The sequence below is a fragment of the Cyclopterus lumpus genome, chromosome 19, assembly GCF_009769545.1.
Source record: "Cyclopterus lumpus isolate fCycLum1 chromosome 19, fCycLum1.pri, whole genome shotgun sequence".
Lineage (NCBI taxonomy): Eukaryota > Metazoa > Chordata > Actinopteri > Perciformes > Cyclopteridae > Cyclopterus > Cyclopterus lumpus.
In genome coordinates, this window is record NC_046984.1 from 9461517 (window position 1) to 9488797 (window position 27281).

At 41.8% G+C, this 27281-nt stretch overlaps 1 protein-coding gene across 1 annotated transcript; it reads right to left on the reverse strand.

Annotated features, from left to right (window-relative positions):
- Positions 1 to 1626: 1626 nt before the first annotated feature.
- LOC117748771 (double C2-like domain-containing protein alpha) lies at positions 1627 to 21905 on the reverse strand. Its single transcript, XM_034558836.1, is given in 12 exon segments — positions 1627 to 2946; positions 3791 to 3887; positions 4110 to 4191; positions 6743 to 6770; positions 6773 to 6941; positions 11690 to 11749; positions 13337 to 13463; positions 15362 to 15471; positions 15692 to 15766; positions 16173 to 16252; positions 17061 to 17389; positions 21848 to 21905. Coding segments are annotated over 12 exon segments (1326 nt in total). The 5' UTR covers positions 21880 to 21905; the 3' UTR covers positions 1627 to 2809.
- Positions 21906 to 27281: the final 5376 nt, after the last annotated feature.

Sequence of the window (27281 nt, forward strand, 5' to 3'; positions counted from 1 at the left end):
ATTATTCATGACAAACACTGAACTATTGATCAGCTGCTTAAGTAATGCATTCTTAAATGTATTTTTAATTGGCGTATTGACCAATGTAAAGTGTTTCAAAGCTATTCCAATGATTGATGCCATGATGACTGACTTTTCAAAGACATACTAATATGGATGAGGTGACCTCCTGCTGTTCTAGTGAAATGTTCAACATTTGGAAATTTGACGGCTGGAATACATGCTATTGTTAAAGAGTGTGACATTGTTGAGACATGCTTTTTCTTTACTGGTAATCCTGATAGTTTACAATGCATGCTCTCTGTGTTTGTTCTTATGCAGCTGTGTTCTGCGCAAGTTGTAGTTTACTCGGTACACTTTTTGATGAAGGCCATGCAGGTCAGCAAAAGTCCAGGAGGCTTAAACTGAAAGATTTAACTACTCGCTGTAGAATGTGTTCTGGAGCACAAGGAAGACATTGTGTTGCCATGGAGATGTCACGGCCTATTTTAATAAACATCACGTCAATGTGCTCAACCCATGACGGTCCACTATTTATAATTAATCCCAGTAATTTAACCGTATCCCCCATTGTGATACACCCTTTGAGTTCGGCATGAAAGATAACTCTTCATACGTGAGATGGCCCTTGATCTAAATCCAGAGCATTTTAGTTTATCATGATCTCTATCATCAAAACTAGTAACACTGCACCTGTCATCTGAGAGGTATCCATCTCCTTTAACCAGTAGTTTGTCATGTGTGTTAGGCCTGAACAAATGTGAGTAGTTGTGTAGTTGTGTGTGGAGTAGAGATCTAGTATTTAAACTACTACAGTCAAAGTAATCTTGTAGTAGTGAATGGACTATTCTCTCCATCAGTTTACTAAGTACTGCGAGAATATTGATGGATCTGCTGTTCTGGCAAGTATGTCAATCCACCACCTTTAGGGAAAGAAATGATGTTTCCTTATTACCAAATACTCGGATATACAGTATACTTTCCGTTCGACATATATTTAATATATGACATATGGGACCAGAAATGTAGTTGGCTGGGAGAAAAAAGACCTTCCTGTCCAGTGTGTCAGCTTCTGAGCCATGTTCAGGAAGGGTTTAACTTCCTGACTTCACCTTTGTCCACACTGTTGAATTGAAGTGTAAAACTATTACTAAGCGTCATATTGTTTCTAATAAGTTCAAGAGTATTGGAATCAAAGCTGCCCCTATTCTGCCTTGTTTACAAAAAAAAACCAATGAAATATTAAATATTAAGTAGAGATTCTAATTATTATGGCGTTTCTTGTCATCCATATAAGAGTTTGAAGCCTTAACTGAGTGCATTTTAATCTGACCCATTATAAACATAACAGGTTCGCACATTTGGTGTTTGTTTTCGAGTGTAAAGTGTTTTCTTTTTTGAAGGCTAGGTGGCAGTATTGGCTAGTAGTATTAGTATTATTGGATTGCCACTGAACTGCAGTAAAAAAAACATTAGAGTTTGAAAGAGGCCACTTTGGGGAAAATATAATAGAAATTCAACAATGCACAAGATAAAGCAATAGGAACATTTTATGAAAAACAATCATGCACACCCAAAGCAAGTGAAACACGATATATACTATTTACATATGAACACCACTGGTAATTACAGCATGCCTCTTTAACCACATAAGACCGAGATAAACCTGCAGCTTAGTCAATGCGGTCCACAGTAAGCAGCAGCATGGAGAGCTATCAGACAACACTGTGCTCTATACACCATTCATATTTGTAATTTAGATATCAAACACATGCTGATGATTTTATTCACGGCGTGTCAGAGTATGGCCATGCACAGCTCTCCACAAACCAATCTGCTCTGAAACTTTTCTGTTAATTACATCACTCTTCTCCTACATCCAAACAGAGATTGTGAAGCAAAATTAGGTCAACATCAGCGTGTCACCAACAAGAAACTGACACTGTGATATAAGAGCTGACACATTAAACAACGGAACAACATTAAAAAAAAAAGCTGTTACCCTTGAATTAAATAAAAAATCGTCTTCAGTTAATCAGAGCAATACACCGCAGGAGGATTGGGAACAACACAATGATGAACATCCTGCAGCAGAGCCTGGCACATATTTGCTCCATCAACACCAAACATGCAAATAACTGACACAAGCCATCAACATAGAAGAACCAATTGTTTCTCTTGTTTTCTGCAGGCAGCCCCATGACAATCAGATCAATAGATACAAAATGCCCGACAGTAGTAAGACCACTTGGAGGTCTTCGGAAGCATTAGGCAAAACATTATTGCAAGGGAGAGGTATGTGTGCCGTGAGATGGATGGTCATAATGGTGGAGTTCTAATGTCAGCAGTTAATAACAATAAATAACAGGCCCGCATATACAGGAAGTACACTTCACATGAGAGTTGAACTGCAGAATTCAGATTTCTCCCTCATTCAATTTTTCTTGCGCGATTTCTAATTTTTTTTGTAGATCTGAACAGTTGGAAGCAGTGCAGAGGACCATTTAGATTGATATTGAATCCACAAAAGCGACATGAACCCCGATGAATGTGATTATGAGAATGATCATGCTTTGCGGTGACAACTGTTTCTTTAGATTTGCATCAGGTCTATTTAGATCCGAGATTATAGCATTAATCTCTGAGTGTGACTCCCTTTGGGTATGTTGTTATGAATAATGATCTAATGTATGACAAGGTAAGTAGGATATGAATCCTTCATAGTCATGCAGAAAATCCTCAGAGCATGCGATGAAACGTCTCTCGCCAGGCAGTCTCTCCAGTGTCAGTGCAGTGGAAGTGGATCAGTTCATTCCTGCAGTGTGGATCCAGGCAGCTCGTTAGTCAGTGTGTGCCAGCGCTCCACCTTCTTGCCCTTGTTCTTCAGACAGTCTATCCAGTGCTGCAGAGTGTCTCCTTGCGAGTGACACCCTAAGGACACACCGCCTAACCAGTGCAGAGACAGAAAAGAAAGTTAATGTGACTTGAGAGGAAAGTGCATGTTTTATAAGCAAACAGTGATCATTTCACTTTAAGGGGTGGATTTATGTTGTAGTAACAGTTGTAGTGAGGAACTGAGTCTGTTTCAAAATGGATACATGTAGAAATGTATTCAGAATGGCATGTTATTACTTTTGATGCCAAATAGGTTGTGTATTGTATGAAGAGGAGGCGTAATTAGCTGTAGCTCCAACCTACAACTTTTTGGTTTATTGAAAATCTTCTACTTTGTGTTATTGAGTTGTTTGGTTTTCTACTGTAGGCCTACTGTTTTATGAGCAGAAATAGCTTTTTGTAATTACTTACAGACCGAAACGTATTTAAATTTAAAAGGAAATCGAGACTGATGATATGATTAAATATGGTTTTGGCTTTATGGCTTTAAATTAGCTGGATTTGTTTAAGAGGAAAACAGAATCTGAAACTATTGTGAGTCTTTTGATAGGGTTTGTTGAAAATAGAAAATGGAAAAAATACCAGACGTTACTGTAAGAAACTAAAATCTAGACTTTAAAAGATAAATTAGAGGTGGAAACTGTATTATATATTACAAGTTGTAATATGTTATTCAGATATATAAAGCTCATTTTCAGCTTAATTGTCACTGACATACAGCTGTATGGAAACTAAACCCTGCTGTGCTGCACTTAGTTGAAGAAAATAGGGAATAGCCTAGAATATCTTTGGTCACATCTGCCATGGGTACATTATTGGACTGCTAATGGAGTAGCAAATCCGTAATCCAAATATACAACAGCAGCAGGAAATGATTAGTTGCTTATGACGTCACCTATGAAGTCATTGGACTTTCCCAGGTCGTAGTCCCACACTGTGACCTCCAGCGTCTTGGTGGCTAACTCTGAGAACGTGATTTCATAAAAGAACTCCTGGGGGGGGGGAAAAGGAGAGGCGAGGAGTGAGAGCAAAGGTCAGAAGATCCCACCAGACACACAAGCGATAATTGGCTGTCTTACAAAAAGGTTGCGGCGACTTTGCATGCGATGTCTCTGAGGACTGTAACAATATAAATTAGCTGTCTCTTTACATTCAACTAAATGCGCTCCTCCCCTCCACAGTTATGCACAGACACGAACATGCATCATATCTACCTCATTGAACTCCGGGTTGAGAGTCTTTTTTATCACCGCTGTTTTGTGCTTGGATTTCTTCTGGACATCTGGCTTGAGGTACCTGAGACAGAGGAATGTGATACCATCATAATGAGTTTGGTCATTACCTTTCACAGGTCAAAGTACTGCTGAAAGGAAGAGCAATAATGGTGACCGCACCGGGGATAACTATGTAAAAGTCAGAGTAAGTTCGTGCAGTCGAAAACTGGGGTGGGCTTTCTAATGTGTGAACAACACAACAACAGAAATAAGAAGGTTTTATTTGCCTTAATAATCACTGGTTATGCACCACACGACAGGCACACTAAGTGCCACAAATCAAACACACCTCAACAGGTAGAAGCTAGGTCTGTCTGTCCAACAGGCTAAATGCTAACATACTCTGGTTGGATCCTAATGGCTGTGATTACCTTGCTGGATTTCAGTGTTTGGACCCAGGAAAGAGATTTCTCCTTTCACTGAGGAACTTTTACTTTTAATGAGTGAGAGGACGTTCTGCTGTTTTTCTCAAAGCTGGTTATACTGGAGAGGCTGGGTGGACTAGATCTATTAAGCTTTGAAAATAAAAGAGGATAGGAGATGAATCAGATTTTGGGGGAATGACGTCCAGACACACAAGTACAACAACACACTTGTACAGATGACAACATCAGCTTTGCAGCATGTTTGCGTGTGCGTGCACTGCGACACCTTTGCAGCTTTCCTTTTCCTTTGACATGTGTGATTGTGGCTGTGGCCGTGGTGGAGTTTATACCGTTTACATCTCGGTGTTGTCTGCTTGGTGATTGCTTGGTTGTTTCTATAAGAGGTGTGTCGACTAATTTATTTGTGTGTGGATTAATGATGATTAATGATTCAATAGGATGAAGGATTTTTATTTTACACCTGCTGTGGTGTCTATATAGCTCCTTTTATTTATTTTATGTTATTTAATTGCATTGTCTGAGTGTTGTCCTTTTTTCTGGTTTATTCTACTACACAGAGCAAGGCCGTTGTAACGATGTTTTATTATCTGTTCTAGGAACAGGCTGTAAAGTGAACATTTCTGAGAGACATTTGTGCATGTTAAATATGAAACTACATCCAGTTGTCTATTAGCTTAGCTTAGCACAGCAACTGGAGACAAGGGGGGGGGGGGGGGGGGGGCAACTAGCCTGGCTCTGTAGAAATGTGTTAAATCACAGCTTAAGAGAACATATTTATTATGATATTTAATGTTGGAAGGTGGATTTTGTTACCTTTAGACAGACATTTTAGCTGTTACCCTCCAAATCCAGTTTTTGTGCCAAGCTAAGCTAACCAGCTGTAGCCTCATATTTCCTGTATACACATGATAGTGGTATTAATTGTCTCATCTAACGCTCAGCTGGAAAGTGCTTACGAGTTAGCATATTTCCCAAAATGTCGACCTCTTTAACAGATTATTTGTGAAACTAACCATATGTGAGTGCGAGGACTGATCACCAACACACAGATTGAAAAAGCCCAGCATCCCTTCGTGAGGTGTCATTAAATTCTGAGGATATTTTTAAGCCAGCTGGAAGGAGTGTGGTGAAATCTCTATTCACATTTGCTTTCCACCCACCACCCACAGCTCGGGAGAGCATATGTTCCCACACGCTCTCAGACACAACAAAGCATCTGGGAGAAAAGCTCCCGCCAAAGGGCAAAGATGCGAGCACGCATCCAAAACGAAACAAGGTGCATGATGTACTAACTTGGATGTGTGAGGGATGTATGCGTAGGTTTGGTGGATGTTAAATCATAGTGAGGGTTTAATACATGATGGGAAAGGAGAAGGGGATTGTTGTGTATACTAATGTGAGGCAAGCGTGCCTAGCATTATGTGTGTTTGTATGTGTGTGTGTGTATCTGTGTGATGGCGGGAGGTTGTTTAGTGTTTTACTCATTCCAGACACAAGCTCAAAGTCAGAACCAACACTCAGGAGAACAACCAGTTAAGAAGGGGGATTTTTAAAGCTAATTTGTCCAACTCCTGTCAGGGTGCATCATTCAACCGAGGACCTTGTGACACACACACACACACGCGCACACACGCACACACGCGCACACACACGCACACACACGCACACACGCACACACACACAGTATTGCCTTTCTTTCATCAATGAGTGATGCAGCTCCAAAGAACCTCTATGACACCAACAATAACACTCTCCTCCGTGATGCAGTACGCCATAACTCCAGATCATGTCGCTGCCTTTCAATCCATTTTGAAGGCTGTCAATACACACACACACTGTTACCATTATCTCGGTGAGTGATATATTTCACAATGGCTTCCACTTGTGTGAAAGCTGCTCTCATGTGTCACTATTACCGTGTGCAGGGTTAACTCAAGCCATCTATCACTCATGACTGGTGACAAAAGGTGATTCATGGGGCCAATATGAGTCAACAGCCAGTTAAGACCAAATACCGGTAAGCAGGTGGAGAGGGAGATTGACGCTAATATAGGTCAGGTGGAAATTGTTCTAAAATGAGGTTGTGAAATGTCAATCCGTTAGCCTAAATTGTGTATTCCTTAATTAATCCCTCAGGTAGTAACATTACTCCATTGGGCTTCAGTTAGTGTTTGATGTCATCCTTACGTTTTAACATAGGGGTCTGAGTAGCCGTGACGTCCATGGCTGCCAGGTGGGCGCAGCGTTTGACACCCACACACAGCCCGCCTAGAGCCCTCTCTTTGGCCTCGCCCTTCACATCGCCATCACTGGCCGGGGGGAAGTACTGCAGGCAGAGCAGCAAACGGCCTCTCTCCTCAAGACTTCTCTGCTGCTCAGTCTCCCACTGAAGAGAGAAAAAGGGGATGCAAGAAATAGGAATTTAAAAACATATATTAAAGATGTGTAAGCTGCAGTTGTAGCTGATAAATAGTGACTTAAGGTTCAGGGTTAAAACGCAACCTGCTCAGCCAGCAGACAGATAAAGCATCGACTGGTGAATATAATGGAGCGTTTAGTAAGTCAGATATTTCCCTCAGGAGTTGGTCGAAAAGCAAAACATTGCTAAAAGGAGTGTGAATATTGGACTTGTTGACTCAAACACAACTTCAAATGAATGCTGGTGTTGCTCTGTTTCTGTTAGAACTGGCTTCTAGGTTGGAGGGAGACAACCAGGGGGCTCCCTGGAGAGGGCCAACAGCTAAACTGTTGACAGCCCTCATCTGTCTCAACAACACCTCCCAAACACCTCCCTTCTTTCCCCCCTGGTGAGCTGCACAAAGGCTTCTTCCACCCTCCTCTCTGTGACAACTGACCCAGGTGAGAAAGACAGCTGGAGAGACTCCACCAAGGCAAAGCTGCCAGGACCTGATGGCATCAGCCCCAGGGTCCTGAAGACCTGCGCTATCCAGCTGTCTGATGTCCTGCAGCACCTTTACAACCTGAGCCTGAGGCAGGAGGAAGTCTCTGTGCTGTGGAAGACGTTGTGTCTGGTCCCTGTTCCAAAGAAGTCAACTTCATCTGACCTCAAGGACTTCCGACCAGTTGCCCTCACATCTCATGTGATGAAGTTGCTGGTCTTGGCCCACCTTCGACCGCAGGTAGAATCCTCACTGGACCCACTGCAGTTTGCTTACCAGCCTCGTGTGGGAGTGGACGACGCCATCATCTACCTGCTGCAACGGGCTCAGTCGCACCTGGATGGAACCGGTGGCTCTGTGAGAATCACTTTCTTTGACTTCTTCATTGCATTCAACACCATCCACACTGCTGCTGAGTGAGAAGCTGCGGGTGGTGGGGGTCAACGCGTCCACCGTCTCCTGGATCACTGACTACCTCACAGGCAGACCACAGTATGTCCAACTGGGCCGCGTGCTGTCTGGGACGGTGGTCAGTGATGTTGGAGCCCCACAGGGAACTGTTTGGTCTCCCTTCCTGTTCACCCTGTACACCAGTGACTTCCAGTACAACTCAGAGTCATGCCATCTGCAGAAGTTCTCTGATGACTCTGCAGTGGTCGGGTGTATAAGTGACGGGAGGGAGGAGGAGTACAGGGATGACTTTGTGGAGTAGTTCGGTAGAAATCACCTACTTCTGAACGTGGCCAAGATCAGAAAGATAGTGGTGGACTTTAGGAGGAAGACAACGGCTCCACAACCGCTGAGAGTTCTGGGAGAGGATGCGGACATGGTGGAGGAGTACAGGTTCCTGGGTGTCTCCATCGACAACAGAACTGGAAGGCCAACATCAACGCTGTGTACAAGAAGGGGATGAGTTTCTTGAGGAAACTTCGATCCTTCGATGTGTGCAGCAAGATGTTGGAGATGTTCTACCAGTCTGTTGGACCAGTGCTCTGTACTTCTCCATAGTCTGCTGGGGGAGCAACGTTGGAGCCGGTGACACCAACAGACTCAGTAAACTGGTGAGGAAGGCCGTGTCCATCATTGGCTGCAAACAGGACTATCCGGAACAGGTGGTGGAGAAAAAGACACTGAGGAAATTATTGTCCATATTGGATAACCCGGACCACCCTCTCCACCACCTACTGCAGGGACAGGGGAGCACTTTCTCCAACAGACTGCTTCAGCTTTGCTGTCACAAGGACAGACACAGGAGAACATTCCTGACCACTGCAATAAGACTGTATAATAAATCACCTCTGGCCAGATCCTCCTCAAATTGAACAACATCAATAAACCTTGCACCGCTTTCACTTTATACTTTAATATACACTTTGCATTTTTATTTTTATTAATTTAATTTAATTTTTTAATTTTAATTTCCTTCATTATTTAAATTCTTAAATGTAATATGCCCTGTTATTTTATTTTATTTCATTTTATTATATTGTATTGGATATATTGTAAACATGCTTGCTGCTGAAACAAATACATTTCCCCCTGGGGATGAATAAAGTATATGTCACACCTGTATGTCAAGTTTGGTTTTTGTCCTGTGTCCATGTTTGTTTTGTGACTTCCTGTTTTATTTTGGAAATTAACTCTCCTCTCGTTTCAGGTTCCTTACCCTTCCTCATGTGTCACCAGTCTGATTGTCTTCCCTGATTCTTGATTGTGTCCACCTGTTTCCCCACTTCCCTCATGTGTACTTAAGGTTGGCGTCATCCCTTGTCCTGTGCCAGTGTGTCAGGTCCTTTCACCTTGCATCCCGCCTTATGTCATGGTCAAGTCCAAGTCTTAGTTTTGTTTATGCCGAACCTAGTTATAGAGTATTATTTTCTCCTTTCCTCGCTAAGAGAGTTTTTTTTGTTGTTTTCAGGTTATGTTTAGCATTTCCCCGTTCATCCCTTTTCGGAGGAGTTTTTTGTTTCCAGGAATTTTCCTGTGATTTTTTGTTGAGAATAAATGATGGTTAGGTAAACCTCTTCTCTGCATCCGAGTCCTCCTCAACAGTTCCCTCCCCCCCGTGACAGTATATCTAATCTAATATAATCTAAATAAATCTCAGCAGTTTGCAATTGTGCTTGAAGTATCCTCCTGATAAGGGGATATTGTCAGTCTTATGTGCACTAAGGGCAAAAACATAAATTGATGGAGTTTTAAAGCTGCAGTAAAAAACAACTGGTGCAGTACATTGCAGATCTTCCTGCATGCGCACAGCAGACATCAAAGTAAGCTTATGTAACTTTTTCTGAACAGCAGCTATTGCTACAGGTGACAGGATAAATGTTAAAATAATAGAGTTCAGTGTGGGTCTCAAACATGATTCCAGCCTACTCAACTGTTACTGCCAAATTTGAGGCGGAAAACAAATAGACTCACGGTTATGGTTTTGTTCATCTCTCTTCTTTCTCTCAGATGTAAACACACCTAAAGAGCTCAGTGACATTTCACTTCATCTCTCACAGCTCGGAGACAAACACAAAGTACTACACTGCATTCTCGGACAAACTGAAGCATCAACCTTGGAGACATATTAATGCACTTTGACGCTCCCGGCTCGAGTATTTTCCACGGACAACATCAAACGGTTTGCAAAGCATTTGACAACAAGCGGAACAACCGAGTAGATTCAGAGTGACAGATAAAAGGAAGAGAGAAAGCAGCAGCAGAGGGTGAAGAAGTGGAAGACGATGTTCTCACAGTGACTGTGACTCACCCTCATGGCCAACAGCACCAATACATGTATGTTATTTATAGGAAAGACATGCAGTTTTCATCACTGCAGGTGGCATCTGTTTCAAGTTATCTTTTCTGTTTCACCACCGAAGATGCAAAAGTGCTCTTTTTATTGCCTACAATGTGATGTTAAAGTAAAATAGGTTCCATCACTAAATAGCCTCCTTTATCTCCTCATCTCTCATTAAGTCTTATCTTCAAGCGAGAGGCGGACACAGCCAGGACAATCAATATTCCCACGAGTCTCACACTCCTCCATCCATACTCCCTTTCTCCAATTGCCTCAACAGCTTGCACCCCTTCTTTTTCCCCTCCATCTCTCTTTTCTTATTTTTTTCAACCTCTCCTTATAGTCCCAGATATATCTGTGACTATCTGAGGGAATCATCCATCCTGCCTACAGCCAGTCCGCCATCTGCCGTGACTGAATAGGAGACTTCAAAACTTGCAATTAGTGAGGATCATTTGCACTAGGTATCTGGTGAAAGAACAGCTCAGACCTTCACAGATCGATAGAGAGCAACTCATTAGGATGGTGGAAATAAACAGGAGCCAGCCGCACACTGTGACAGACGGATGGGAAAGAGATAAATGTGTGGGTGGGTGAGAGAACTGGAGAGACGATCGCATTAAACAACCTTGAATGTGGAGAGAAACACAGAAGCGGCAGTTTAGCTCCAGTTATCTTCGTGTAGTTAAAGGACTCCACCAGTCGTCTGGTTTGTTAATTTACCCAATATGTGATGAGAGGCTCTAAAATCATCTCTCGAAAAACATCTGTCGAGACACTAAGAACTAATTAGGGTTAGGTAATTGCCTCACAACAATTAATAAATGCTGGCCTAATGAAATGCATGATCATGTCTTAGGGCAGAAAATATCATGGCAGAAAGATATATGATATAGTGGTTTTAGTTATGGTTTACTGATATGGTTTTAGAATGGTTAGCTGTGATCTGAAGCATGCACTTTGTGGGAAGTGCTTTAATTTGAATGGCACTAATATTAACATGCAGTTATTGGTCCATTGACTGTTCAGTTTATCAAAATGTTGGAAAATAGTGACAAATATGCTTCTTTTTTTTGTCATTAACAAAAGTAAAGCAGCAACACCTCAACCTATAATCAATTGGCTTAGCTAATTAACTGATAAATCAGATATTCGTTTCAGCACTTTTAAAATATAAACTTTTTGCTTTGATCATTCTAAAATGAAAACTGATATTTTGTTTCCAGGCGAATATCATGGTTCGCAGAAGGAAATCTGATCGCCAAATTGAAATATTAACATGTTTATTCTCATACTTTCAAGTTAATGCTTCTAGTCCCACGAGTCTCATGTTGGGTTTCGTGTAGTCCTTTAAGACAGGTTGACAGACGGACTGTCAGGACAGACAGACAGACAGACAGACTAAATAAGACAAGTTGAGCTAAATAAGACAAGTCATGTGGTCACCTCTCTCAGGTAGCAGGAGATTCCTCTCAAAGCAGTGCTCATCGCAGTCGGTGAAGGCAGCTAGAGGCATAAAAGGAGAGAAAGATATAAATGATAAGGGGATATGACTGACAGTAAAGCTGTACAAGCAGGCTAAAGGGGGATGAACAGAAAGGGATAGACGTATCGAGTTGAGGGTGATGCCACTTTGAAAATGACAGGCCTGACACAGCGCCGGGTTCGCAGGATGACAGAGGGGCTTTAACGTTTGATCGCCGAGTGGCCACCGGCTTCAGAGGGCAATCTAATACCAGCAGCCCTTTCCAACTCATCGAGAACAAAAAGCCAGCCTTTTTACACACAAGCCCCCCCCCCCCGGTTTTATTTTTTTAATCCATTTGTTTCTCATCTCTCTCACTTGCGCTCTCTGTCCATTTACGCTCCACCGTTCCTCCTCTCCCCCTCTTCCTACTCTCCCTTTATTCTCCCAATCTCTACGTACCCTTTTCCCACGCGTGACCCAGCTGACATTTAGCCTGCACAAAAAGCTGTTTGTGAGCTATAAGAATAGATATGATACTGTGTCCTCTGTTTACTTGATATATTTTATTCTCAGTATAGCTGGTATTCACTTAATGCTAAATATACTATGGCCAAAAGTATAGGATACAGTCCTTTGGGTAGTCCTTTGGGACTGTTTTTCTTGCTTATGGTTCTTTTACTTCCAATGAAGAGAAATCGATATGCTCTACATCATCCAATGATATTTGAGTCAACAGTTTGTGCACAAAGCCAGACACATATTGTTTTCCCAGTTTGGTGTGCAAGATCTCGACTGACAGAGCCCTGACCTCAACATCATCAAACACCTTCTGGATGTTCTGATATCGCTCGTCATGAGAGGCCAACCTCACTACTGCTGTAGTGGCTGAATGTGAATAAATCCCTCACCCTCTTCCTACAAAGGTTATGCTGTTATGTTATGGCAGCAGATTAATGCCCATGGTCTTAAGGTTGTGGAATGACATGTTCAAAAAACACATCTGGATGTTATGCTGGAGTGTCCGTGTCCACATATCTTTAGCCATGTAACATAACTGCATAGGCTGCAACTGTAAACTGTTGAACTATTCGTTTCTGTTCTTTCGTTTGCTTGTTTGTATTTTAACTGTAAGATGCATCAATATATTCCTTTCCTACAACTAATGAACACTAAATCAATCTTTGCTTTAAATATTTAAGATTGTTTCGGTTTATGTAGTAACCAATCTATCTATGTGCTGTTTACTGTCAAATAAGAATACTGCATTTGGGAAGCATTTGTTTGAGTCTTTTGTTAAAGATGCTACAGAGGTTGTACAGACACACTTGCTATTTTATTCATAATGAGACCCAGGTGTGTGCACCTCACCAGTCAACCAAATGTGGACGTTTTAATGGCTTTCTGTCGGCACATAAACAATTTCTTGCCTTCCTTCTTCACCTCTGCCTCTCTTTTTTCTACTTTAAAATGTGAGGTTGAGTCAGACAGGAAGCCTTAATATATTGAATATTACAGTACTCTCAAGTCATTTATTTCCCTCATACACTCTCATTTCCCCCTTTCTGTCCTTTAAGTCTTTCTTTCCTATCGTCCCTTTTATTCCGTCTGCCCTCCCTCTCTCTCACAGGGGGTGGGTGCTCCAGACAGATGTTAAAGTGTTTAGTCTGGTCAAGCTTCACGCGACGCAGGGCCACCCGCGACTCCCCGATGAACTCATTATGTGTCAGCTTGTCTTCGTCGCACACGGACACCCTGGGAGTGAGAGACAGAGGAAGGAGGGGGAGGTAAAAAAGAGAAATAGCGAGAGACAAATATAGGGAGAGGGGGAAATATGAATAAAAATAAGAGATGCTGATTACTGAGACAGAGAGTAAGACAGATGTGTGTGTGTGAGAAAGAGTGGTGGAGTTAGTTATTCCTAACGCTGGGGCAACATCATAAGCAAAGGTAATTGTTGACATAGATTTGATCTGAATTAATGAAAAACCTACATATAAATCCAGAATCTGTATAAGTAAATTGTACAATACAAGTAATTGCGATGTTCCCTTCCTGTGTAAAATTAGATAGTGTAAAAGTGCATTAAGTCAATCCGTATTCATGAGGCTGGCAAACATTTACACCTGCCATAATGTCACCGGAAATGCATAATAGGGTGGGAGCAGCAGACAGAGGGAAGGAGATGGAGGGAGGCTGTGTGTGTAAAATCAAAACCAGAGGAAGGGGTGGAGTGATGTGGGTGAGAGGGAGAGATACAAATGGAAGAATTCATTTAAATTGTTTGTGTGTGTGTGTGTGTGTTTGTGTGCGTGTGAGGACTCATGTACGCCTTGACAATGTGCATGTCTATACTGTCTGCAGAAGTGGAAAATCAGTATGCTACATCCAGATTGCATTTTTCTGGGCTTTATGTAAATGTAAACGAAAGACATGCAATAAGAGGAAGAAAACTAAGAATACAATCTTTCAGAGACGGCTGATATGAACTTGAAGGCTCTTCGCTCTTGGTTTTATTCAACTTCTAACTAAATTTGTGACCAGAGGCATTAAACATTGCAGTCACCTGCTGCCCTCAGGTTCCGGTAATAAAAACGTTAATGCATAAATGAATAAGGTGCAAGAGGCCAATTGCCTTGGGACACCAGATATTTTGTGAGCCCTTCACAATTAGATAGCAGAAAAATAAGGAAGAATGAAAATGGAAGAAAGAAAAAGTCAATCATGACTTCCTCTCATCATAAGGCTTATTGCCATTATTTTAAAATGGTACTTTCTGAAACTACTGTTCTTCTGATCTGTCTGATGCTGCAGTTTATTGTAGCGGCTGGTTCAAAATTGGATGCAGAAACAACAATACAGCTCTAAAAAGTAGTGGAAAAGAGTTCTGCTCTTTTTAAAGAGTGGCATATCTTGTCGTTACATTGAGTTCTGGATGAATGAAGGGGTTGGATTAACCCTTCAAAACAATTCCATAGGGATGTAAAAAAGTGACGAAACGGTCACTTTAGAGACAATGTCAAACATCTGTGCATTTTAGGCGATAACATGTTTGTATGTTTCGATAGGTTAAACTTCCTGTCTGGTAATATTTAAACGCCTCTGCTGAATTAGCACAGTGTCATATGGCCTGTTGTAGGGCCAGTTTCTCTAATTTCCCCCGAGAGATCAACCGTCGATCCTATTTAAATCCCACTCCCACATGTGCCATGGCAAAGTTTTAGTCACAGACAGAGAAAATTCGCAGCTTTCATCACCTCTGGAGGGGGTCAATGAAATTAAAACACCCCGTGGTGCTTAGTCTGACCTCAATCTGTCACTGCAACTTGGAAAGAGAGCGAGGCAGTGAGACAGACGGAAAGAAAGACAAAGACAGAGGGATGGTTTGTAACGAGTGAGGGGAGATCTTTCCTGATCTGAGTGGACAGGAGAGATGTGTGGATGGGGAGGAATGAAGAAGGTGAGGTGACAGAGGAGGATCAGTGGAAATAGAAGGGGAGTGAGGATAAAGGCCTAAAAACCGAGAGACTGTGATTGAGATGGTTGATAAGACTTCCTTTGTAAGCAAGAGTCAGTTATCTGATGGGCAAGACAGAGCAAAGAGGCCGGAAGTGAAGGAGACAGAAATAGCCAGACATAAAGCAAACATTTACCGGAGTGTTTTGCGGTACATGTCTTCCTCTGTAATTCCACAGTAGGTGAGCGTCTCGTTCCACACAGGGTGCAGCGTGTTGCGAACCGTCTTGGTTTTCAGTTTATTGGCCTGTGCATCACAGCAGAGAGGAAAAGAAAACAATATTCTCAGAAGAGCAAACAACCTGCAACAGGAAGGTCATTTTGTTTTACAACTGATGTACTGGTCTGCACCGGCACTTTCACAATACAGCTCAAAATTACAGCTAGACTAAGTGTGGACTCAAACAGGTTACTGAGAGTCTTTTTCAGTTAAACGCAGGAACAAAACCAAGTCAGTATAAGCAGACCTTGCATGCTCCCGGCAGCAGGTGCAGCTTGACATAAGGATCAGCCAAACCGTTGAAATCCATCGGTTTCAGACCCTAAAAAAGACAGAGTGAGAAAATATAAGGGAGGTATATAAAATACTAGGTGGAAAAAACATTGTGCAAACTGCCAACACCAGTAATACATTGTTAAACAATTACCAGACTGAGAGGTGAGGAGATCATTTAAAAACTGAATCCTGAAAATCCTCTGCTATACACTAATTAGAAAATATAGACTGTCACGACAACAGATGTTCTCTACACAAGAAAATTGTTAGGTTAAAATGACATGTAATAATGTAAAACATTTATTTAACTTGTTTTGGTAGAAAAAGAACTGAACAGCTTTTTTGTGTCACTGGTTGAAGACACAAATATGGTTTATACAAATATAAATGAAATAAAATGTTCTATCACTACAAGACCAACTAGCTGGAGTTTCAGAGGACATGTTGTTTACCTTTGCTTTCAGGACGGTGCAGTGTAAGGAGCTGGATGCTCTCTCATACAGTAGGTCAAACTCTAACGTCCCCAAGGCGGCTGGAAGACAGTTGATTAACATCTTTCAGTTACTTTGGTAATTGCTTTATTACTTTATTACCTTGAATAGAGAATGATGGCAGGAAGACATGTAGACACTCAGAAAGACACTCAGAAATCACAATAAAACATTCTGGAAAATAACTTGAGGCCTGATAAGACAGAGCGCATTTTACATTACATGTCATTTTAGCTGACGCTTTTATCCAAAGCAACTTACAATCATGTTGTAGACACAGCCTGGAGGTCAATTAGTGGCTTATACTCGAGAAGTTGTTTTCATCAATTTAAACCGTGCTATTAACCATTGGGTGGCATAAAGTTCATAGTTTGTGTCATGTTGTGATTGCCTAAAAACAATAATAATTAAAAGCAAACTGCAAAAAAGGTTTGTTCTGATCAGGCAACACGATGGCAGTGTTTTCCATCAGGCCCCTATTCACTCTCTTACTGCGAGTGAGATGAGAAGACCAACTAACTCTTGAAGAAAAGTAATGCAAAGTGTAATTTGCAAAATGTTGTACTTTTCTTTAAAGGCTACTTTTACAGCTGGACACTGTGCTTTAAAACAACTCATCAAGTAAAGTCTGCTAGCTGCAGTTGAGAAAGTTAACTGTTGTCTTTGCTTTTGTTGTCTTGTTTCTTTTATGAAATCAAGGACCCATTGCTTATAAAAATCAAGAATGTTGATGTAAATCTTTTTATAATTACTCTTCTGGCCCAAATCCACCTCTGTGTGAAGTTATTTTCTATTTAATGGGCTCAAGCAGCTTCAGTGAACCCAAGTTGTGAAGTTCAGGTGACTCACTGTTATCATCGCTGTCACAGCTGTCGATCTCGATGGAGGTGTCCATACTGCTCATGGCTGACAGTGAGCCCCCTCCGCCCGCCGCCCCTGGTAACAGCGGTGGCAATAGGCTGTTGCTCCCTCCTCCTACGGCGGCGCCAGGGCTCAGTGCGGTGGGAGCTGCCACGTGATTGGGCGAAAGTGGATCGGAGAAGGAGGAAGTGGGCGACAGGCGAGGGAAGTAGGCAGAGATTTGGCGGATGGGGCGGATTGGGCCCGGGCATACGTCGATGGCCATGTGCTCCTGAATGGAGATGCCTAAACGTTTCCCTTTTCGCACAGTCATAGCACTACAGGGAAGGTGACAGATAGATTGAGGAAGAGTTGAATCACACTTTTCAGCAGAACAATAACTGTCATTTCCGAATGCATCGAGCCGAAGCAAGAGCCAAGGCACTGATCCACAAATATGAGCTGTTGTTGAAATATAGTGAGCTTAGTAAGGTGGTTGGTGATATAACATCCTGTAACGGCCATCACTGAGATATCTTCACATCTAATAGAGTTTTTCATTTGTCATCAAGAAGTTCTTGTGATAGGAAGTCTTTATTTCAAACAGCTCTTGCTCTGAAACCTCCTCCAACATAAATAGAACTCTTAAAAAGAAAGACATTGCTCATAAGATGACAAAATATGTAGAGGATGGGGACACATTTGCATTTCAATTGAACGCATCTGAATAATCTCGAGCCCATCAGGGAGGATAATGCATAACGGACAATAAGGGTCTCCACTGAATCCTAATCATCCTCAATGAAATGACTGTGTGCGTGTGTGCACACATGTTAACTTAAGTGCTTAACAATCTTCCTCAGACTGGCAGGTAATTACGGGAGGAAGTCTTTAAAGGCTGGAGCGCTCTTCAGGATACTCGGAAAGGAGGGACGAGTCCTGGTGATTATATAAAGTTGTGGCAGCAGGGAGTGGAATTGACCACAAGGCTGATGTGTCTGCTCTCTTCCCAAAATAAAAAGAGGGGGGTGGATTGCAAATACCTCACAGCTTTTGTTTTCTAAAGCCAGCAGGCCTTGAGGGGGCGTTCTGTCCTCAATACTGAACATCCCCCCAACCCCCCTTCTGCTCTCTCTGCATTAATCAATCTAAACTGGGAAGTGAGTATTTGCACTGTATGTATTGGCACTTCCTCTGAGTCGTCTGTAACGTCTCTTACACACTACATGACTTTCAAAGTCATCACTTTGCGGTACTGATCACATTACACGACTGGCTGTCTTCTAACAGGGTGTCTTGACTTGTTGTGGTTTGCACATTACACGAGTGATCAGTGACAGCTGGAGTCCCACGTTACAGGACATTTCACGAGGAGGGATCCCTGACAAGTCTGTCTGGTCTCCAAACTAGTCAACGAAACATAAGAAGTAAGAACAAATGTACGAGACGGACGCTTTTTTATCCTTCAATAATGGAAGTCATCATGAAGCGAGCGTTCAAATTTGCTGAATGAAAGCGAGAAAAGAAAACCAGGAAGGAAGAGAATACAATTTTCTTTTCGTCAAAGAGAGTAATTTGAGCGCAATTGAGGTAGCTGCCTGTTTGTATTGTGGCTCGACAAGGACATTTGTTTTGATTTCAAATAATTGAGAAGCTTGCGTGCATGCAAATGTATTCTGATATAAACTATGTTCTCATAGCCATGCTTGCTGATGTCCTGTTGTAGGCGTTACGACTGATAATCCCCGTGTGTTACGCTCTCGTTGGCTTTAGGCCAGTGCTGCTTTCATTGCCCGTCAAAACGATTTTCACACGGCACGATGTGGACTCGCAGATCGGTCCACATTTTTAACGTGCTCGATATCTCTCGATCGTCTGCGATGCATCGCTGTATCTTCCGGATCGTGGTGTAGAAAGTTCAAACAAATCCCACAGGAGCAATTGCAGATTCACCTCTGATCTGGGGCATTTGTTGGCAATCTTCAAAATTAGGGCGAGAATCAGCTAGTGTAACTTGCTATGAGTCGATTGTCTGCGAAGTTTAGAAACATCTAAATGAGGAGAATCTCAGGACACAGAGAGGGACTTATAAAGAAATAATTAGGACATTCGTGGTCATATTGACTTAATTATAGTGACTGGAATCCCACAAACAGAAGTAAGTAGAAAAACAGGAATATGTCATTTTTGACTTATGCAGTCATTAGAGCAGTTTGTCAAACGTGCATCCATATTAATACTTAAACATACACATATTCTCTCTCTTGCAGAGAGAAGATTGATTGTCTCACGTCTGTACAGAGAGACAGGTAATTAATACCCATTTTTAATTATTATGGTCGGTGGATGTTATGTTTCCCTGTGTTTCCAGTCTTCATGCTAAGCTGAGGTAACGGCTGGCTGAAGCTTCATAACGTACAGACATGAGAGTGGTATTAGCTTCTTAATATGTTGAACTAGCTTAATATTAACACACGTTTTACTTAATCTGCTCCTCATCTGCATCAAGGTTGTCAACACTTTAAATATTCCTTATTGTTCCATTACTTCTGTTTCTGAGGTCAAACCCAGTAAACGGCTTAATTCTACACCCTTCAGTCGTGAAGATAAAGTCAATATGGCTAAAGTGGCTCTGACTGTTGACCTTCAGCAGAATTACAGGCAGCGAGGGTCATTTGTCATGTTTGGTCCAGTCTCTCTGCTGTGAGCACAACAGTGGGTAATAAACATCGCAGCTCATACAGCTTTTCCTTGGCTGGAGATGAAACAAACTTCTGAAACATGCTGCAGTGTGCCAGCATGCAAACTTCCGACTTTGACGGACCACTGGCTCTGGAGTGCAACGTGATGGACATCTTTCCTTTTGAAATTCAGCATCAGCCATTTTGGTGCCACTAAGGACCACAATAGGAAGATTGATGAATTCTTAAGCGCTGGTCAGAGTTCATCCCTGCTCAATTAAGTGGCGCAGAGATAACGTCAGACTCCTTCAGGACAAAGCACTGTGGATCTCCTTATAACCAGTTGTTCAGATAAACCCTCAACAGTCAACAATTTCAGTCCGGCACAACAATTACAACAGCGAAATAATCTAAAATTAGGCATAATAATTGCACAGCATTGAGAAGAGGGGGAAGGTAAAAACAAGTTAATGAAACTGCCTGTGATTGTGTCCAGAATTGATTACAAATATTTATGGATCGGTAGTTAGTAATTATTGTGCTTATGAATAATATATTCTATAATCCTCCAACAACCCCCCACACATACATTCACAAAGGCATGCCATCAAACATCTGTGGAAACACTTCTGTCAGATCATTAATTCATCTCTCTCCACACACACACGTACACGCACACACACACACACACACACACACACACACACACACACACACACACACACACACACACACACTCTATCTCCTTCTATGCAGATGTTTTGCAGGCTGCCGAGCGAGTGTCTGTTGATATAATGTGCGCAGTCAGTCGCCTCCCATTCCTGGCAGATGTGTCCATAAACCGTCGCTGCCCGAGCGTCACCACCAGCAGTAGCACCACCAGCAGCACCCACACAGCCGGGAGGCCTGATGGCTTACAGTTCGCGGGGAAGCAGGAGCTTACGGGGAGCTCATGATTGATCGCTCTCATGCTGCCAGCTGGAATTTCTCTCTCATCTTCTCCTTTCACCATCATCGTGTTGCTGAGAAACTCTCAGACTCCGAATAATAAGCAACAGATTTAACCTCACACTTCACAGGCTTTCATGTGCTAAACCTTGTTTACATACACGACTCTGAGCCTCCGAGCACTACTTTACATAATTCCTGTAAACTACAATATAATATTGACCCAACTTGTCAGCTACATACAGTAGCTCAGTGGCTGCGAGTTATTCAACCACAAACGGTACAGTATCTCATGCATGGCTCTCTTCTATATATGTATTATAGTGATGTTACATAGTTTTCCAGCTCCGAGAGGGCTGGAAGCCGGCAGTCAGGAATATCTTTCCGCAACATGCGACCTCCCCCCCTCCTCTTTTAGCTCCTTCACTTTAAATTAGAGTCATATCACAGGCATAGACGCTCCCTCCCTCCACCCACATCCTCTACTGTCTCATCTCCACCTTTATAATCCACCTCTTCTCTTCTTCTCCCCTCTTTAGCGCTGTCATTATCTCTCCGTCAGACTTTCTGAGACACCATTATTCCACCTGTAGTTATGTGAGGATCTATCTCTCCCTCTCTCTTGGCTGATTTTTCTTCTCCGTCTTCTTTTCTTGTGTCCTACATACAATGGGCCCCTGCAGCGGGCACCGTTCACCTTTAAATAACGAGCTGCTGGCTGAAAGGCAGATGGGATGGTACAGTGTAGCTACTCATTAGAGCTTGACAGTCAGCACATCAGTTATAGTGACAGTGAGCACTTGTCAATTAGAGCCGCCAAGTTATTTTCAGGCCGTCAGGCATGAGTAAACTCCAATGTGTGTGAGGGACAGTGTGTGTTGAAAGGTGTGAAGGAGCAGGTAAAAACACAAAAACAGACGGACACATGTTGCACCTGTCTGCTGTGAAAGAACAATAAATAAATGTTCCCATCTGGTCTTTACAGCATTTGCTTTAATTCTCTCATGCCGAGTCAAACAGGAAAAACATAAATGAACCAAACAGATATGTAAAGCGAGGATATAACGATAGCGATAGTGGGTGAAGGAGAAGGAAAGGAAAGCAGAACAATGAAGCAGATTCAACCTGTCTGTATTTCAGAATAAAATAATACAAACGTTGACTTACCTCACTGATAGCGCAAGTGTGCAACTCCTCATAAAAAAAAAGGGGATTCCAGCGCGGAGAGGAGAGGGAGACTAACTAACAGGTGGTGAAGAGAGAAGCAGAAACTAGAGAGGGAAAGAGGAGGGGGGAGAGAAAGAGAGGAAGGGAGAGAGTGAGCTATACGTGTATCATTAGACATTAAATGCATGAATAGTTCAAGTGGATATAAAAATGAGGAGAAGAGGGGGAGAGGACAGCGGCATGCTGGAAGAGGAAGAGGAGGAGGAGGATGGAGGGAGTCAAGAGGAAAAGACAGAGGAGAGAGAGAGAGGCAGTGGGGAGCTATTACTTGACATTCTGTTGTGCATGTGACTGTTTCGCCTCCCTCCTGCATCCCCCCACAATCACCCTACACACACACACACACACACAAACAGATAGACAAACACACACACACCTATTCACACTTGTTTTTCCCACTTAGGAGCACATCGCATTGACTTGCATTCATTCCTTGAAGACTAAAACTAACGATAAAGGATAAGTCGGATGATGCTCCATAATCTTAAAATATATATTTACAACAACATCAGTACCTAATTAGGTCATTTAAATGTGTTAACTTGGAATATTGCATGAACACTCTTGAGTCAGGAGGTTTTCCATTCTGCTAGGTTTGTGTGAATGGAGAATTAAACGTCATCAAAATATTTGGAAAACCATAAATTCCCCCAAATGTTAGGGTTAGCTGTGAGATAGATGTATTACTTGGTAAATGGCAACATGTTGTCACAACAGAGCTGCCATGTTGGTGCCATTGTGTATTGAGACCTGAGCTGAGTGGAGGTAAAGCATCAAGAAATAGTTTCATCCCAGTTCAGTCAAGTATTCTTAGGAATTATGTCCATAATGGGCCAACCTGCGTGCACCACACATTTACGTGTCATGACAGCGTTCAGGAAGTAGTGTGTCCCCTCTAGGTCGCCATACAGAAAGTACAGCAAGGGGAGCCGGTCGTATATGTCAGATTTCCATGCAGGAGATCAGCGTTCCCACCTGCAGTTAGAGTTGACCCTTTTAACCTTTTCAACCTGTTTAACCACAATCTTCCTCTACCCATGAAAGTGATTTATTTGTCATACGTTAACCATATTTATACCATATAGCTTATTTGCCATAACAGTGATCTTTCCCTAACATTATCCACACAGCAGTTGCCATGCAAATATTTTCTAAAAGCAAGAATATTAGATTTTTGGCAATGAATAACATCCTGTAACTATCACAGTTGTAATAGCCGTTCAGCCGTTTTTACATTTGTCTAGTACAGATTTAGAAAACAATTTGGACAGAGCCAGACTATCTGTCTCCCCCAGCTTCCAGTCTTTATGCTAAGCAAAGCTAATTACCACTAGAATCCAGGCTTTGTTTTATTTCTATGGGGGAAAAAGACATCTAATTGAATCTCTCCATCTTTCCGTCCAGGTTAATTCCAAACTAATACACTGTGTCTAAATCTCTCTGCCTTTATCTCTCAAACTTACACAGACTCTTCAGTCTCAGTTCCTCCATATAATTAAGCTAATGGTTCTTGAGTCAGTGATAGACAAGGGGAAACATGCTATTTCCCCTTGCCTCTATTGAAGGGATACAAATTGGTGTTCTCATCCGTGTCTCTGTCTCTTTTTATCTGACTTTCTTTCAGTTTGGAGTCCACACTCTGAAACTCTCTCCATCTATCAAAAAGAGGAGCCAAGAAGCTGTCATGCAGCACAGGCTGTTGAATAGACTTACTGCTGCTTTTTTATGTTATCTACAAAAATTGCTTGATGTCTTTGTTCAGTGATGTTCTTCCTGTCTCTCTCCTATCGCATGCCCCCTATCCAGCTCCCTCCTCTCTCTCTTTTTCTGTCTCTTTTACACACACACACACACACACACACACACACACACACACACACACACACACACACACACAATATATAGTATGTTTTGGTCCCATTAAATTGATGCCATAGCACATATATGCATGAATGCCTCTAGAGACATGACTCCCACTCCTCCATGCAAACAACTATAGTGCTACACACATTTTCACAATCACACACACACACACACACGCACACACACACACACACGCACACACACACACACACACACTGTAATGTAGAGCCACCCCTCTGCCAACTCTGTTACTCTGCAGATATACATTATATAAAAAACCCTTATATCACCTTTATTCCACTTCCCTCCCTCCTTCCCAGCTAGTCATATCCCCCCCCCCTCCGGCCTCCTGTTTGTGAAGACTCAAAATCTCCTCACTACAAATGCATAGTCGTTACGTGCTCCCTCCACACCAATTATGTCGCTGACGGGTGCTTGTGCTTCAGTGTGAAAACAGCTGACCACAACAGAGTCCACAATGGCTCTGACAAGAACAAATGACATCAGTGAACCAGGCGGCCCTCGTTACACACAGCCGACAAACACAGACGGGAATGGTTTCTCAAACCAATTACAGCATGGGAGTCAATTTATGCATATTCTGTTAAAACAACAAATGCAGTGTTATTTGTGTTTCATACATGAGTAGAGCCAGCATATAACGGACATTAAGCAATATTTCTGGACATTAATCAATATTTCTGTCAAGCGTGCCAGAGTTAATTTACGAGGCACATTTTCAACTGCATGCCTTTGGCCAAGTGGTTAAGGTTCAGAAACACAAACAGATAGACGCTAAAGACAACAACGGAAACAAAAACAAGCATTTTCAATCACACAGAGAAAAACATTGATGCGATAATACAACAATACTTTTTGGTGTCGCGATGCAAAGCATGTGTTAAACAACAGAACACATGAGTAATACTGTTTATAACCTTGTTTTGCAGAGGTTAGCTGTCACAGAAAGCCAATACCACATTATTGTGTCAGAAAATGAGTTAAAACAAGAATCAAACTATTTTGGCATGTTAGCATACAATAGCAGAACGTGTCTGTATCGTAACCCTCAGACTCTCAAAGAAACCACGTGATCTGTGGTTCAGATAGATTAAAATCACACATTTAAGTGTATTTAGTTAAAGATGAATTCATCAAACTGAAAACATACAACACAAGCATTGCTATGGTTGTTGATAGCTGCCTTTTCCTTGTTCGTGCAGAATGTAAATGCTTTTTTAAGGTTTTGCCACGTTTATTAATAGCCAACAAATATGGCATAAAATTAACACCAAGGCCTCTCTGTCAGACCGTTTAGGGAGGAGCTTTTCTTCCTCAACTTGACTGGTTCTACTGATCACAGCATCCAAAGCAGCATTAAGCAATAAGACATAGGCAAAGAGATACAATAATGCACACAATACCTATAAGAAATAAGCCAGACAAAGCAGACCATCTGGCAATGGGCATAGGACATGGGACAGTTGGCAAAATAATGATGATTTATAGCAAATCTATTTTGTGCATTCAAGGTTTCAGTTGGCAGTATTTTTTATGTTTATGTATGCCACAAGCACATAATACAAATGTATTAAATAATCAATTTACACAAAAGCTGTCATACTCATGTACGATAAAATAGAAAACATGTTCTAATACAGACCAACATATTGACCTTGCACAACATTACAGAGTATTTTCCTATATGTTTTAAAGGGAGTAAATCGGCAGCTAATAATTAAGTAATGGAAAACATTTGCGAGCAGAATAAAAGAAACAATCTGAGAACTCCAAGGTCCTCTTTTCTCTGACTCTCAGCCGAGTGACTGCAAGGTCATCGTTTACCGATCGGAAAAAAAGGACTTGAGCTCCTCACAACAGTCAACACTGTTCTTGCCATTCACTGAGATGAGCGACCCTGATGAATTGCATGAGTCACCAGCCCATAAACGTGTAAAATGTGAATGCTAGCACTGCGGCTTTATGTTGGAAATGAATAGCGCTTGATGGCAAAATTGTGTAAAGAAATACCGGAGCTATTGTGACAGATAGGAGACAAAACTGTATCCACAAAACAAAGATTGTTAAAATGTAGAAGAGTGTCTGAAAAAGGGACGCAGTGATATACAGTATTAGTATTTATTTTATTTATTTGCAGAGCCCATAACTGCAGAAGTGATTAATAAGCCAAACAAAAGTGGATTGCTAACATTTCCCCCCAACAATAAAAAAAAAAAAAATGCAGGAGTATGTCAGCAGTATCCTGTCCTGATTCAGGTGATTAATGCCACTCAAGCAGGCACTACTCAACAGTTCTACCACTTGAGACAATCAATATGTAAGATGCTGAAGGATGGAAAACTGAAGAATTCACAATGAAGTGCTGACCACCTGAGAAACCGACTGCAGGGTTTGTTCCTTTCGTCTAATCCATACAGATACAGAGGATGCACATGCTTGAGGCAAAGAATATACACACTTGTATTATATTACTTCCTAAATCCAGTCAAGAGAGTGTGAAAGAATAACTGGAACTAAGTGTGCGCCTCAAGCGTGTGCCTCTTTGAACTAAGCAAGCTTCGTACTGCATATGGGATCTTTACTCTTTTCAAATGATCCTGGATGCTGTCCCACTTTACCTTTCTATTTTTCCCAACTCATCCCCTATGAGTCTCTGACTAGCTAAATGAAATGTAATGTTATGTAAACACACCAAACACATTTCCAAAACATGTTGAGAGATGATGAACAGACAGACACTGAGAAGATGTTTGACGGAGGAGTCGTTCAGCGAGCGGCCTTGGTTGTCATGGGGTGCCGAGGACACGTTTACATGGGTGCAAGGCCGACTGTGACGTGTGTAGATGAGTGTGCAGCAGCTTATGAACCTTGCAGCCCAATCTGCAGATCCAAGCGTGCTTGAGTGTCATTCACGTACCGTAATATCAATATCATAGACGTGCTGTAACAAAAGCTTCACACGTCATCTCATCGCTTAGTTTCTTATTGAATTTAAAAAAAGAAAATAACTGAGGAGGGGCATCTTTTGAAGATTATTGACCAGACTTAGTGCACAGTAATATGTTCTTAACTTCCACAAAAGACTTCAAATGTTAGAAAGAGGTTCACTTTCACTGATTCCAAACCAGAGATGTCACAAGATAAACCTGAGATGATCCCACTGTTTATGGAAGGAAAAATAACCATTTGATGTTCCTGTTTTTATAAGAGATGGAAACATACATTGTTTTCTTATCTGTGAAAACTGTCTAAGCTTCAGATTGCAGATTTAGTCCAATTTATCTAGTGCGTCACACTGTCGCCCTGCAGCATATGAACATTGATACAAGGTTATAAATGGTTAGAGGTGTCATTGTTTCAGTCAACATTTTAAAAGGACCCCTTCGGAGGGTTGACGTTAGTTAGCCTCGCTTAAATGGAAACAGACCATTGATTTAAAAAAGTTTATACTTGCAAAAGTTGAATCCAGATAACCTTGAAAAAATAAACA